The sequence below is a fragment of the Moschus berezovskii genome, chromosome 12, assembly GCF_049115385.1.
Source record: "Moschus berezovskii isolate FMDL1 chromosome 12, NW_MosBer_1.0, whole genome shotgun sequence".
Lineage (NCBI taxonomy): Eukaryota > Metazoa > Chordata > Mammalia > Artiodactyla > Moschidae > Moschus > Moschus berezovskii.
In genome coordinates, this window is record NC_142471.1 from 3,150,076 (window position 1) to 3,166,832 (window position 16,757).

Consider the following 16,757-nt stretch of genomic DNA (forward strand, 5'->3'; position numbering starts at 1 on the left):
CTAGATTGTCGCAGAGCAGCAGTTTGAGCTTCCTGAGTCGCACAGTCAGTTCCCACCGGCTGTCTGTTTTCATGTGGCAGTGTATATGTTTCCATGCTACTCTCTCCATTTGTCCTACCCTCTCCTCCCCCACCCCGAAACTTAATTCTTAAACATTATTACTTTAAAGAGCCAGCTATTTTTCATCATAGATTCAGGTAAAATAAAGGCAGTATAAAAACTAAATGCCATGAAGAAGGGGAGGAGGAGGAGAAACTGATTCTAAATCAGGTTCTCACTTTAAAATAAATAAAAATTTAAAGGGAGACATCCCTGGTGATCCAGTGGTTCACTGCAGGGGGCCCAGGTTCAAACTCTAGTCCTGGAACTGTGATTCCCCAGGCTGCAGGGTACAACCAAAAATAAATATTTTTTAAAAAATAAAAGGAGAAAAGGAAAAAAATAATCTTTGCAATTTTGTAGAGAATCTATATAATAATCCTTAAAAATGGAAGTTAGTTAACAAATCCATTTTACTCAATTCAGTAATATATTTTATATATCACCAATTTTGAGATTATTTATATTCTAAAATATTGCTTCAACCCTCTAAATCATTACAAGTGATAGAATCTCCCATCCACTTTAGCTGAACAATTATATACAATAAGTTGGCCAAAATTCTTCCATTTTTGTATATCTTATATGTGGGTGGTATTGGTTAGTTCTTATGAGTTGATGATCCAGCAATCACACTCCTGGGCATACACACCGAGGAAACCAGAATTAAAAGAGACACATGTACTCCAATGTTCATTGCAGCACCGTTTGTAATAGCCAGGACATGGAAGCAACCTAGATGTCCATCTGCAGACAAATGGATAAGAAAGCTTTGGTACATATACACAATGGAGTATTACTCAGCCATTAAAAAGAAGGCACTTGAATCAGTTCTAATGAGATGTATGAAACTGGAGCCTATTATACAGAGTGAAGGAAGCCAGAAAGAAAAGCACCAATACAGTATACTAATGCATATATATGGAATTTAGAAAGATGAAAATGATAACCCTGTATACGAGACAGCAAAAGAGACACAGATGTATAGAACAGTCTTTGGGACTCTGTGGGAGAGGGTGAGGGTGGGATGATTTGGGAGAATGGCATTGAAACATGTATGTTGTCATATGTGAAACGAATCACCAGTTCAGGGTCGATGCATGTTACAGGATGCTCGGGGCTGGTGTGTGGGGATGACCCAGAGGGAGGATAAAGGGAGGAGGGAGGTGGGAGGGGGGTTCAGGAGGGGAACTCATGTACACCAGGGGCGGATTCATGTCCATGTATGGCAAAACCAACCAATATAATATTGTAAAATAATTAGCATCCAATAAAAAAAAAGTTAAAAAAAAAGAAACTTAAAATTAAAAAAATAAATAAACAGTAACATATCATCAAAACATCAAAAACTGTCATTAAAAATAATATGTTCACCAAAGTATTTCTCAAGTACAAGATTATCTATTTCCCAGAAAAAGAAACATTACTGTATTAAGGGTAAAAATCACAAAGTCAAGATACATTCAAGGAAAGCTTTCTCTGAAAGGTTAATTTGCTCATCTTTGCAACTTTATTATGTTTACTGTGTAGGCAACATACTTTCAGAGCCTAGAATATAAAACCACTTATTAGTAAGTTAACACTGTGGTAATTTATTCTGTAATGTTAAATATGTAATTCATTTTCTGCAATATACAGATTTTCAAGTTCAGCTAAATTCTCAGGCCACATTTTTGTCAAGTTAGGATACCTCTAGATAGCTGTAAGATTTGAATTCTACTCTTTACAGAAGCAGATAAATTCTCTATTTGTCAAGCTCTAAATTTGAAAACATTCTACAGCTTTGGAGAAAGCCAATGAGATTCCAATTTTACAATAAGTCAACACATGCTGTGCATAATCCTACAGGAAAAGAAACCCAGATTTTTAAATAGATGAGATTATGCACAGAAATAAAGAGCAATCAATCTCAGTTTTGCAACAGAATTTCAAGAAAGAAGGAAATATCAAAACATATGGTAACTGGTAAATAACTTACCCCTAGCTCCTTAAAGTAGAACATATAATGGAAAAGGAGAGTCACTCAGAGAGCTAAAGAAGCACCTCTGGAATCCGCACAAGGAAAAAGATAATGAATTACTGAATGTGCAATATTTCTGAACTGAAATGGAAATGACCAATCTCTTCCAAGCCCTTCACTGCACAGATGAGAAACGTGAGGGGACGGAGCAAGGGATGAGGTAGATCTCATCATCAGCTGAGTTACTTTCCACAGAATTGATGACTGACTGAAGACTGACTGATCGTGGACTCCAACAGTAATTGACGGTCTGCAGCGGTAACCGATGTTCTGACTGAGGGCAGGTTACAGTGCCGTCACCAGTGAACAAGAGCGGGAGTGTTACACAGCAGGTTTGGGAAGCGGGTCAGAGGAAATGGGGACAAGCAGGCTCTTTGGTTCCCTCACATCTTCTGTATGTTCTCTCTCAGTACCCGAGTTGCGGCAAGGTCCTGCAATAACTCTAACGCAAAATGTTCCTGAGCTGTCCCAACTACTGCAAGGAAGAAAAACAGTCTCATCATAGTTTCCCCTCATTGATGATGCCTCGATAAACTGCTCACCTTCTAGCCACCCTTCTGGATGGACACCCAACCAGCCTCTAAGGTAATTAAACTTGCAAAGAGCAGCGCTCACAGCAAGTCTGGTGGAATGGCTTAGGGGTGTTTGCTCGGCTCAGCTCGCTGTCGCTAAGTCCTGTACAGCCCTATGAAATGCCACGGACTGTAGCCCGCCAGGCTCCCCTGCCCACGAAATTTTCCAGTCGATAATACAAGAGTGGGTTGCGATTTCCTACTCTAAGGGGTCTTCCCGGATCAGGGATCGAACCCACGTCTTCTGCATCTCCTGCACTACCAGGTGGATTCTTTACCACTGCGCTTTCTGCTTAACTAACAGCTAACATCTTGAGAGCCTCCTATGTGCCAGGGGCTCTTCTAGGCTACATTTGTGCATTTAAATCTCACAAAATTTTATGAGACTCATTACTCCCATTTTGTAGAAGAGGAAATTAAGGCACAGAGAACAGAATACAGTGCAGAGGTTTCTCAGGTAGAAGTGGGGTAACTTGGATTTGTGAATAGGAAAACTGGTTCAAAGCTCAATCCTTATCACTCGGGGTGAACAGAAACAGAATTTCTACCACTCCCCAACAACCAGCTCTACTCTTGAGAGCATGGACCCCTACATACCTATGTGTTAATCAAACATATTCTGATCTGCCTCAAAATGTCAGGTACTATGTTAGACGCTGGAGGGACAAGTAGAGTGGAGGAGCTCTAGCTTTAAGGGGGACAGTTGTCTATGAGACGCACATAATACAACAATTATGGGAGAGCAAAGTAAGTACAGAGTCCCAGAGCAGAGCCATCAAAGGAGTCAGGAGGGAATCCTCTGGGGGCAAGTAAAGTCTAATATGAGAGGGAGTAAAGTCTAATATGAGTTTAGATTAAGAAATAGGAATTCATTGAGTTAAAAAGGGGCAATAGGTGTAAGAAGGAAAGATTTCAAAGACAGACATGAAGGATGCTAAAGTTTTCAGAAAATGCTTTCAGCGTGTATTTTTAAGGTCAGAACAAACTGAACATCTAGGAAACAGTGGATGATGAGGCTCAAGGCAGAAGATGGCAAGGGAAAGCCCCGCATGTCACTCAGGTCTGAGTCTTATCTCTGACACCATGAGCAGAGAGCAGACATGAGTACATTCAGAATTCAGAAGCACAGCTCTGTAGGTTAGCTTTTTTTTTTTCTAATTCTGTAATACAACATATACTAAATACCTTAGCAGAATCACTTGACATCTTGCAAATCACTTCATATCTACAGAAGAGCCCAGGACCTTACAATTCTTTGTATTTCTTTCAATAAAGACCACAAATACCTTGAACATAGTATGTCAGCAGACAACCACTAGTCACTAAAGGAAAAAATCCTTTATAAACTACTAACTTTTATCACCTGCTATCCCTTTAGAGCAGCTGCTTGATTTGTTTGCCCCTCTCATGAGTCATCAATGGTAAAGATTGGAGATCTCGTCAAGAAAACTAGGGATACCAAGGGAACATTTCATGCAAAGATGGACACAATAAAGAACAGAAACAGTATGAACCTAACAGAAGTAGAAGATATTAAGAAGAAGGAGCAAGAATACACAGGAGAACTACACAAAAAAAATCTTAATGACCCAGACAACCATGATGGTGTGATCACTCACCTGGAGCCAGGCATCCTGGAGTGAGAAGTCAGGTGGGCCTTAGAAAGCATTACTATGAACAAAGCTAGTGGAGGTGATGGAATTCCAGTTGAGCTATTTCAAATCCTGAAAGATGATGCTGTGAAAGTGATGCACTCCATAGGCCAGAAAATTTGGAAAACTCAGCAGTGGCCTCAGGACTGGAAAATGTCAGTTTTCATTCCAATCCCAAAGAAAGGGAATGCCAAAAGAATGTTCAAACTATCACACAATTGCACTCATCTCACACGCTAGCAAAGTAATGCTCAAAATTCTCCAGGCTAGGCTTCAACAGTACTTGAACTAAGAACTTCCAGATGTTCAAGCTGGATTTAGAAAAGGCAGAGGAACTAGAGATCAAATTGTCAACATTTGTTGGATCATAGAAAAAACATGAGAATTCCAGAAACTCATCTGCTGCTGCTGCTAAGTCACTTCAGTCGTGTTCGACTCTGTGCGACCCCATAGATGGCAGCCCACCAGGTACCCCGTCCCTGGGATTCTCCAGGCAAGAACACTGGAGTGGGTTGCCATTTCCTTCTCCAATGCAAGAAAGTGAAAAGTGAAAGTGAAGTCGCTCAGTCGTGTCCGACCCTCAGTGACCCCATGGACTGCACCCTTCCAGGCTCCTCCATCCATAGGATTTTCCATGCAAGAGTACTGGAGTGGGGTGCCATTGCCTTCTCCAAGAAAATCATCTCTTCTACTTTATTGACTACGCCAAAGCTTTTGACTGTGTGGACCACAACAAACTGTGAAAAATTCTTCAAGAAATGAGAATACCAGACCACCTTACCTGCCTCCTGAGAAATCTGTACGTAGGTCAAGAAACAACAGTTAGAACTGGACATGGAACAATGGACTGGTTTCAAATTGGGAAAGGAGATTGTCAAGGATGTATTCTGTCACCCTGCTTATTTAGCTTATACGCAGAGTACATCATGTGAAATGCCAGGCTGAATGAAGCACAAGCTGGAATCAAGATTGCTGGGAAAAATATCAGTAACCTCAGATATGCAGATGACACCACCCTTATGAAGGAGAAGAGGAACTAAAGAGTCTCTTGATGAAAGTGAAAGAGAAGCGTGAAAAAGCTGGCTTAAAACTCAGCATTTAAAATACTAAGATCATGGCATCTGGTCCCATCACATCATGGCAAATAGATGAGGAAACAATGGAAACAGTGACAGACTTTATTTTCTTGGGCTCCTAAATCACTGCAGATGGTGACTGCAGCCAGGAAATTAAAAGACACTTGCTCCTTCGAAGAAAAGCTATGACCAACCTAGACAGCATATTAAAAAGCAGAGACATTACTTTTCCAACAAAGGTCCGTCTAGTCAGAGCTATGTTTGTTCCAGTAGTCATGTATGGATGTGACCATTGGACCATAAGAAAAGCTGAGCACTGAAGAATTGATGGGTTTGAACTGTGGTGTTGGAGAAGACTCTTGAGAGTCCCTTGGATTGCAAGGAGATCCAACCAGTTCATCCTAAAGGAAATCAGTCCTGAATATTCATTGGAATGACTGATGCTGAAGATGAATTCCAATACTTTAACCACTTGATGTGAAGAACTGAGTCATTAGAAAAGACCTTGATGCTGGGAAAGATTGAAGGCAGGAGAAGGGGACGACAGAGGATGAGATGGTTGGATGGCATCACCAACTCAATGGACATGAGTTTGAGCAAGGTCCGAGAGTTGATGGACAGGGAAGTCTGACATGCTACAGTCCATGGGGTCGCAAAGAGTCAGACATGACTGAGGGACTGAACTGAACTGACTCTTAGAAGGACTGATGCTGAAACTCCAATACTTTGGCCACCTAATGCAAAGAGCCAATTCATTGGAAAAGATCCTGATCCTGAGAAAGATTGAGGGCAGGAAGACAGGTGGACCACAGAGGATGAGATAGTTGGATGGCATCATTGACTCAATAGACATAAGTTTTGAGCAAACTACAGGAGGTAGTGAAGGACAGGGAAGACTGGTCTGCTGCAGTCCATGGGGTCATAAAGAGTCAGACATGACTTAGCAACTGAATAAGAACAGCAAAAGCTCAGTAGGTTAATGACACAACTTCATTGCACCTCCAAGCCCTACTGCCCAGAAAGATAGTGCTAAGTCGTGTCTGTCTCTTGTGATCTCATGAACCGCAGCCTGCCAGGCTCCTTTGCCCATGGGACTCTCCAGGCAAAAATACTGGAGTGGGTTGCCATTTCTTCTCCAGGGAAATTTCCAACTTAGGAATTGAACTCAGGCCTCCCGCATTGCAGGCAGATGCTTTACTGACTGAGCTCCATGGGAAGTCTCCAAGAGAAGAGTGGAAACAGTGTGTGACCTCTATGGCTTTTTTCACATTCACACCTCAAATTGTAACTGTTTTCCAGATGCCTGCTGGTTTTTACTCTTAAGACTGTCAGAACAGTTTCTCCCTTTTTTTTATTTCTAAAACTAAAATGTCTAATTTGTTCCCTCTGAGCTAGGGGGAGTTTCCATAAAATGAAAATATACTTTCCAGAAGAATTCTGTCTTCCCTTTAACACATAATGGGGAACACCTTGCCAAACAGCACCCATTTTCCATGTTTCCACAGTGTCTCTCCCTTCCCAGCTACCCCTACCCACCCCACCCCACCCCCAGAGTCACTGCACCAATGTGTTGATAATCCACCTAAGAACATTCAGAGTCTGAGGTCAACTTCAAGGAAGACTGACTAACCTATGTTTCCAGACCACAACCACCTCTTTCTGTCTCCCCTTGAGCCTCTCTTTTTCTTACTCTGGTCTCCAATGTGGCCATTTACTTGTCTTGTAAATTGCTGTTTTGTAGGTCTGTAGTTAACATGAACTTCATGTCACTTATTGCCTTAGAGTTTACAAGGAATGTACTTTTCCCCCAACCCTTTAATATGTCTAAGTCAGTCTCATGCAATTCAAGTTGCTTGTTTTCATGTCTCCATCACTGTTCCTTCAAAATTACATCCCCTACCCCTTTCTTTGATCTGGTCAATTCTTTCATTACTCTCTGAACTTGCCTTTGTCATGACACAGGTGAGTAACCCCTCAAGCACCATCAACCAGGCTACATTACTTCATCACACGTGTTCCCTTGATGTGCCTCTAAATAAAGATGTATCTGAAACTAACAATAAAGAGGAGTCATTCTATACAGAGCACTAAATGGACATTCTGAAAGGAAAACAATAGGAAAGAACACTCAGTTTCTCAGTGAAGTCTGCAATTCAATCGGGCACTGAGAGGACTCATCAGAGCAGGATCCTGGGGAAAGTTCTAAGCTAATTTCAAAGGAGATGAAAACTGGACTGAGGTCAAATCATACACATTTCCCTGACCTTTGAGAATTTATTTGCATACAATGTAAAGGGTAAGAGAGTACTATTTTTAATTTTCTCATTATCTAACACTCTGTAATAGATGTGATTGTTCTCAATAAATACCGTAATGTGCAGGAAGACCCAACTTTCAATTCCTATCCAAAGCCAGAGTTTTCAAAGGTCAAATTTTATTCTATTTACCTTTTAATAGTCCATTTACATCCGAAAGATGTTGAGAGTCTTAGGAAAATACTTTGAAGCACATATTTTATATGTAACTTCAAAAGCAAAAAGTAAGTGAAAAACTGGGCAGTAACCAATTTAACTACCATAAGTTAATCTTTAACATAGGAGTAAACATTTTTAGATACTATAATTGACATTTGACTATTTACATATTGTAGCATGTAAACGAATTTACAGTTTAAATAGTATTTCAAATGCCAAAGAATAAAAATATACAGAATACAGACAGTCCTGTTTCTGTCTTATGACATAACTCTTTAGCTAGGGCAGCTTTCAAATCATATTGGTGGTTTAGTCACTAAATCGTGTTAGACTCTTGCAACCCCATGGACTGTAGCCCACCAGGCTCCGCTCTCCTTGGGACTCCCCAGGCAAGAATACTGGAGTGGGCTGCCATTTCATCCACCAGGGGATCTTCCCAACCCAGGAATCGAACCCAGGTCTCCTGCATTGCAGGCAGATTCTTTACTGACTGAGCTACAAGGGAAGCCCCTCAAATCATATTATTTGAATTAAAATAACAAATAAGTAGGGTCTAAAGAAAGTAGATTTGTTTTAAAACTTCCTAACCCTTGGGCCTTGGGTGACAGCACTGGAGGGCAGCGGCGGGTCTCTCTCCCCATGTGCTCAGAGAACTCCTGCGCCTTCCACCCCTCCCAGCTAAGAAGAGGCATGAGGAATCATGGGCCTGTCTAGGGATATGGAGTTCTCAGAATAATTCTAAAATAATTTTAAGAATAATTTAAGAATAATTCTTAAAATAATAATAAATAATTTTAAGAATAATTCTTAAAAGTCAAAGCCAATTCAGTGTACTCCAGAGCGCTTGAATGGAGAGAACAGAAGTCTGAAGAAAACAGAGTGAACGCACCAGCCACACCACCTCCAAGGAGGGACCAACCCTCTGCGCTCATCACGTCCATCAGTCACAGAGCAAACCGGCCAGGAGCCTCTCATTTCCTCTGTGAGGGCAGCTGACAGACAGACTGCTGTCTAGTAACTAGAAGCAAGGCGTGTTACACGAAAGACAGAGCTGCATGTTTTTCAAGGTAGTAAACTCCAATACTTTGGCCACCTCACGCGATGAGTTGACTCACTGGAAAACACTTTGATACTGGGAAGGATTGGGAGCGGGAGGAGAAGGGGACGACAGAGAATGAGATGGCTGGATGGCATCACCAACTCGATGGACATGAGTTTGAGTGAACTCCGGGAGTTGGTGATGGACAGGGAGGCCTGGCGTGATTGTGATTCATGGGGTCGCAAAGAGTCAGACACGACTAAGTGAACTGAACTGAAAGCACTAAAATTTGAGAAATTGACACAATTTAGCAGAAAGTTAACCATGTATCTTTGATCCACTCAGCTACAATCTAAGCTTCTAAAACAAATCTTGACACGCAGACTCTTATGTAAGGTATAAATAGGATAAGTTAAATTTCTCACTTCATCATTGGATGATTCTGGCATGAGATGGTATTAAATATCCATAGGAAAATTACATGTGTAAAAGTCTAGATTTTATCATCGTGGAGAGAACATGAGGTACAAAGTCAGGCCTCTTGTTCAAATCATGACTCTTACCCTTGATCAATTTTTGACCTAAAGCAAGCTAATTTCTACAAATGTCACTTTCCTATCAGTTAAATATGAATTAATAAATATGACTTTAAAGGGTTATTATAAGAATTGCCTACAATAATGCAGTAAAATAACAGGTGCACAGTACACAGGTTTCTAGTTTCCCACATCCCTCTTATGGCCATTATTTCAGGTTTGATGAAACAGACACATATCATCTCAGAAAAGAACCCGTCCTCAAGTAAACTAATGATGAAGAGCCAGTGACCCCAAGAGTAAATGATGTCACTACTGAGTGCTTGACTTCAACTGCCTCCCAATTAATGCACTGCATTTTCTAGTTTCTGGATACCTCACTGGCAACAAGGAAATGAGAAGGTATGAAATTTAAATTAGTCTGTTTTGCTTATGAGTTTCCAGACTATAACGTCAGGTGTTCTAAAATTACCCATTTCATCAGGTTTTCCACATACTATTGGTTCAAAGCTCAAGAAAAATGGAAAATCACTATAATTGTATACACACACATGAATATCTACCTTATATTATTCCATATGAAATCTTAATACACAGAGCAATGTTGTATGTGTTGATAGTACAGAATACTTTTTGTTCCGGTTTTCTTTGGGATTATCAATGTAATAGAGAATTCAATAATATGCACCCTGGAGATAAGAACTAGAAAAATCTAACATATTATCTCAAATGACAACTTTCAGTTCAGTTCAGTTCAGTTCAATCACTCAGTCGTGTCCGACTCTTTGCGATCCCATGAATCACAGCACGCCAGGCCTCCCTGTCCACCACAAACTCCTGGAGTTCACCCAACCTCATGTCCATTGAGTCCGTGATGCCATCCAGCCACCTCATCCTCTGTCGTTCCCTTCTCCTCCTGCCCCCAATCCCTCCCAGCATCAGAGTCTTTTCCAGTGAGTCAACCCTTCACATGAGGTGGCCAAAGTATTGGAGTTTCAGCCTCAGCATCAGTCCTTCCAATGAACACCCAGGATTGATCTCCTTTAGAATGGACTGGTTGGATCTCCTTGCAGTCCAAGGGACTCTCAAGAGTCTTCTCCAACACCACAGTTCAAAAGCATCAATTCTTCGGCGATCAGCTTTCTTCACAGTGCAACTCTCACATCCATACATGACCACGGGAAAAACCACAGCCTTGACTAGACAGAACTTTGTCGGTAAAGTAATCTCTCTGCCTTTTAATATGCTGTCTAGGTTGGTCATAACTTTCCTTCCAAGGAGTAAGCGTCTTTTAATTTCATGGCTTAGTCACAACAAAAAACTGCTGCAAGAATAATGAGATATTTTGAGGGCACACATTTTTCTGATTATTTCTTTTTACTTCTCTTCACTGTATTCACTCTTGGCTAACCACGACACTCAGATAGCATCACTGACTCAATGGACATGAATTTGAGCAAACTCCAGGAGATACAGAAGGACAGGGAAGCCTGATGTGCTGCAGTCCATAGGGTCACAAAGAGCCGGACACGACTTAGTGACTGAATAACTACAAGGTAATGAACTTGCAGCTGAGTCCACCAGACCTCTCCAAGTACCCCAGCCTGACAGACGTCTCTGCTATCAAAAAAAGAAGCTGGGAAAACCTGTTTTATGACATTATTCTTAAGAGTATCTTTACTCTTATGATAGTGACCTGTCCAGCTATATTTCTGAAAAGCACCAGAGGATTTATAAAATGAAATTCTCAACCAATTGAGATCTCCATTTCTCCTCCAGGAGGAGCAAACTTCCATGTACACTGCAGAGTTACTTCTTTTGAAAAGGGGAGTCAATTTACACTTGGAAAATATCTCAAAAATCACCAGATTCTTTGATTTTTATGGAGAAGAACACCGTATCCCAGATAGTATGTCATCACTAACCAGAAATTGACCTGGGCCTGAAACCTGGGAAGGAGCCATCTCATTTTCTACTTAGACCTCCCTCCAGAGAACATGCTTCATGCTTGTAATTTCTAATACTAAGTTATCTTCAAATTATAGTTGGAAGACTATATAAACAAATTTTTAAAATGATTTTATATCCAAAAAAAAAAAAAACTGCTAACCACAATTACTAGTCCATATAAATGCTTCTTATTTTTGCAGGAAGTGCATTTTGGTGCAAGAAAAAGAAGACATTAGATTTGACTTCTTTAGTAATGGAAGAAGAAATTTTCTATGGAAATTAAACAGACACTAACTAATGTTTCATTCACCAAATCAGCTTAAGAATATAATTTGATTTTCAAAAAGCTCTGGACATTAAAAAAATCATATCCATATGACTATTAGTTCTACCAGGCACATTTCCTCACGATGCCTGAATGGCCACTGTTTCCTAGTGGAGCCAACAGGTGTTGGCCCAGCTCTCTGGCCGGATATGGAATGATATGGGTTCTGAGGAGTCTGCGCCCAGAACCACTTCAAGGCTGATTTCCTTGGCCAACTCTGAATGGAAGAAAGCACCCACCCACCTGCCTGAAATCCCCTGCAGGCTGAGAAACACGGGTGGCCTAGCTGGCTACACAAATGGAAGACAAGGCAGACAAACACGAGAAAAAAGGATCCCACAGCCTAATTAAGTCTTCTTACCTGCTGAGCAGCATCTGAACATTTTTTCGGAGTTTCTAAAACAGCAGATTGAGAGGCTGGGTTGAAAAGGAAGAAGACAGGCAATATGTTAAAGAGCAGATTTTCCCATTTCTTTGACCAGAAAATGAAACTAACTACAATATACCTTCAACCACAATAAGCACCCAAATACCCAGGCTACTTTCTAGCTATACTTCTGTGCTATGAGGACATGACCACTTTTCCGTACATGTAACAAATAAAATGGCATGCTCATGTCATTAGGTATTTTTAAAATTAGATTGGCACTATGCCCTTCTTTACACATCAGCCATGACTGCTTATCTCAATAGCTAGTTTCTATTTTGTGCCAGGAAGTGTCTGCTAAGACAGTCACTGCTCATATTGTTCTTAAGTCTGTACAGTGATGGAAGCCAACTCCCTAGCCTGGAAGGACCGGGTCCTGGGCACCTTATCCGACTGCTGACAGCCGACCTTGCACTTTCAACAGGAGATAATGTGCCCTCGCTAAGAGGCACTGCGTGATGGTCATCTGAGACAGAATCTATGGGACTGCAGCTTCTTCACGCTGGAAAACCTAAGGGAGAGCCGAGGCTATGTCTCCTTCTACTAAGGGATGCTTTCTGTGAAGCTCACATGGGAGTTACAAAAAGAAAGACATAAGAGAGCCTCCAGGAACTACCAGAGATCGTGGATTGGAGTCTGAGAACGACTGCTCTTGTCCATCCTTGCATCGCGGTGAGGAACTGAGGCCCAGACACAGCTGGTAGGGAGACAAAGACGAGTCTGTCCCCCCACTGTCCCACTGCTCCCCATCCCAGACTGGCACACAGACCAGATGCCTGACAACACATAGAAGTCACTCTGGGGGATACCTCAGACTTTTCCAATTTAGCAGCATTTTAGTTCACATATATGACAATGCACAGAAAAAGCAAAAGGAATTCATGGTTTAAATCATACAATGTATTGTTAAACTACACTGAAAGTTCATTTCACTTGGATTAAAGCATGGTCTCCACCTGGGCCCCACGAGCCTCCTTTGGCCTTCTCCTCTCCCGCCACCCCTACCTCTGTGCCGTCCCCACCTGCTAAGCACACTCCGGCCACACCAGCCTTCCTGCCGCCCTGTGCACACAGTCCTGCTCCCTCCAGGGACCCGGGTGCGTGGGGCTCTCTGCACACACACCCTCCCTCCCCCTGCTCCACGCAGCACCCCATCCCCTGTCACTGTCTGCACAGTCGATCTCATTTGCCGGCTGATTTCTCTGTCTTACCTGACTAAATCAGACTCTATGAAAACAGGTACTTTGTAGATTCTTTTCCTTACTGACTCCCCAGCACCTAGAACAGTGCCTGACACACAACAGATGTGTAAAATATTTGTTGAGTGTTGTGGGAGGGGATGATAGGTGAGACCAAAGAATGATGAAACCACAGAAGCAAAGCGGAGCCCCAGGAGAGCGGGCGCTGGGCAGGGCACAGGTCGCCATGCCGCTGCTAGGGCTGCACCTAAGCTCAGGGTACATCTTTCAGAACAAAATCACTGAGAACAGCATGGCATAATCACTCACCAACAGGTATCACTGTGGCAACAATACTAACAAGCAGCTTTAACACACAAGTGTTTTCCCAAATACTATATTTCACTAAGTTAATCAAAAGATTTGTCTCTTATACTGACAGGTCTCTATTTTAAACTCAACACAAGGGCTGGCCATTTTTGAAGAAAGATCTTTAACATCAAAGCGAGGACAGTTAATATTAAAGCAAATCCAGACTCTAGAACACTTCTGTTTTCTGCGGGTTTTAGTCACCTTCGATTCCTCCGAAAACACCACAGACTTGAGACAAGACCCTGGGGCTCTGTAGAAACGAGGACGTTTTCTCTTCCTTGTCTGTCTATGCAGGCGATGCAGGCAGAGCCCACAGGGTCTCCAGGGGGGTCACAAACAGCCCTTCCCTTAGAGGCACATACAGTGTTTCCCAGTTTTTTTAAAAAAATATTCCTATGCCACACAACCTGCTCCAAAAAGCAAACCTCTGGATTCTGATGGTAAAAAGAATGTCACCACCTCACCGAAACAAAGAACTCGGGAGTGTTATCAGTATTCCACTGCTGTGAACACCTCCATCTAAACTTTGATCTGAACTGAGTCCATCCTCTCACCTCATCTCTTTCACCACTTCCTTGAATCAGTGTGCTATGACGCCTAGGAGAAATCTATACGTCAAAACATTCTCTTCCAGATCATAAGCTGGAGCGCAGGAGTTCTAGAGAGTCAAGATTTTAAGGTGAAAGAAATGTACAAAATAACTACAAAGAAAGGGGGAAACACGGAGAAGGCGATGGCACCCCACTCCAGTACTCTTGCCTGGAGAATCCCATGGACGGAGGAGCCTGGAAGGCTGCAGTCCATGGGGTCGCTAAAAGTCGGAGACGACCGAGCCACTTCACTTTCACACATTGGAGAAGGAAATGGCAACCCACTCCAGTGTTCCTGCCTGGAGAATCCCAGGGACGGGGGAGCCTGGTGGGCTGCCGTCTATGGGGTCACACAGAGTTGGACAGGACTGAAGCGACTTAGCAGCAGCAGCAGTAAGGGGGAAACAAATGAGAATAATCAAGAGAAGAAAAACAAGCATTGAGGAGAAGGAAAACAGGAGAGAATAAGGAGGAAAAAGAAGGAAGGAGAAGCAAAAGAGTAAAAGGCAGCATGAAAAATCACAAAAGGGCTGCCCACACAGGGACGACACAGTCTGGGCTGTGCCCAGTGAAGGGCCTCTGAGCACCCAGCCAGTCAGGTGCCTGTAGGCAGGTGGGGGAGAAACCCACCAGGTTCTAGTGTCCTCAGAGTGTGGACCCCTCGTGCAAACTACCAGGGCACTGGTCTCCCACCCCTCCTCCCAAAACCGGGCAGCTTTTCAGAACTGCCTTCTGTCAGCCCTGCACGTGCAGACAGTCCCTCTTCATCATCAGGATGGGTGTTTTCAGAGTGATCCAGGGAGAGCTCTCAAGAGCACATCTCAAACTGCCGACTCCTCCACCCACCCTTCCTAAGGATTAAGAAACTCAGTTTAGTTCAGTTCAGCCACTCAGTCATGTCCAGTTCTTTGCCACTCCGTGGACTGCAGCACGCCAGTCTTCCCTGTCCATCCCCAACTTCCAGAGCTTACTCAGCTCACATCCTTCAAGTCAGTGAAGCCATTCAACTAGAAGTCTAAGAAACTAGACTGGTTTTTAAAAAAATTACTGTCTGAAGTAGAGTGGGAGAAAGAATATTCCTGACAAAAATTTAAATGCTCTATTAAAAAAAAAAACTCACAAAAATTTCTGGACACTCCACAACTCCAAATATGCTTCAAAAATGATCTCTTTATCATCACAAATAAGCCAGTGACTTACAAAACAAAACACACCTGGATGAGGTTTACATTTGTAGAGAGGACAGGAAGAAAGAGGGTAGGATATGCCACTCTGCTAGGAATGGAACATAAATCAAATATCCTTCAAAATACAGAAAATATACCTTCTGAAAATGAACTAAGTAGTCTCTCAAAACTTTTACATTTTACTGAAAAATGTGCTTATATAAAATTACTAAATTACACCTTTTTTAATGATCAATTTGATTCAAATCCAATCAATTTAATTGAAAGAAAATTCATTAAATTTCATTTAAACATCATGATTTATGATTAGCAGCCTAACCAGTGGTAGATGTCTTTACTCTGGAGTGCCATGACCTTACACAAATGAAGATGGAGTGAAAAATGTAATTTCCCTAAAAGGGGTCAACCCTGTATTCTGCTTATGTGATTATTCAATAGTCTGGATCTGCCCCTCGTTGCCAACAAAGCATGTCCACACAGAGGTATTAGTCTGCATATATTAGGAAAATGAGAGCTTATTTTTTAAAAAATGAAACTGAACATGGAGAATCATCTCCAGGAGACATGGTTGATCTGCTTGAGAGCATTTTATTCCTGAGTCAGGTGGCAGGTTGAGGGAGAAACATAATCAAACCCTGCCTGGACCCTTACAGAGTCTCTGCTTTTCCTCAAGTGAACATGGATTAAAGCATCAGGAGAAACCTGGAAATCAGTTGAGAATGCACTTCATGTTATATTTCATCCCACAGAAGCTCCTTTATTTAGAAGCCATAGAAACACTTCTTTTGGATACTAGAGGACAGAAGAGTTGTCCTTCTGAGACTATTGCTTTTCATCTCACAGACACAGGGCATGATCCAGCTGTGTTCCCACTTCCCTTTCTACCTTAAACCTGAGGGATAAATGTCAACCACCTTTAAAAACTGCAAGTCCTTCTGAAAGTCATTTCAGCATGCTGGTTCACCTCAGTGCTATACTCAGTTCCTTTCAATCTAATTATTTCCCTCTATCATCTTTTTGTACACCGCACATATTCATAAGCTGCTCAGATATCTTTTTGGAGCCCAGGTGGATTACCATACTTTCAGCCAGCAAGTAAACACAGGTTTTAGGATTCCTATACAAAAAGTTTGTCAACTTTCTACCATCTATCCTTCCATATTTTCCTCCAGGATTTTCTGTGCCCAAATTGCTTTTCTAAAATCAGTCCCCTGTTCAATCTCTTGACCATTCACATTTTTAAAGAAATATAATGGACTT

At 41.9% G+C, this 16,757-nt stretch overlaps 1 protein-coding gene across 1 annotated transcript in view; it reads right to left on the reverse strand.

Moving 5' to 3' along the window:
- The window catches only part of FMN2 (formin 2), a 363,411-nt gene that overhangs the window by 212,842 nt on the left and 133,812 nt on the right, over window positions 1-16,757 (reverse strand). Inside the window, exon 9 of the mRNA XM_088842479.1 lies at window positions 12,105-12,160. Coding sequence (XP_088698605.1) covers window positions 12,105-12,160 — 56 coding nt within the window. The remainder of the gene's footprint in view (window positions 1-12,104; window positions 12,161-16,757) is intronic.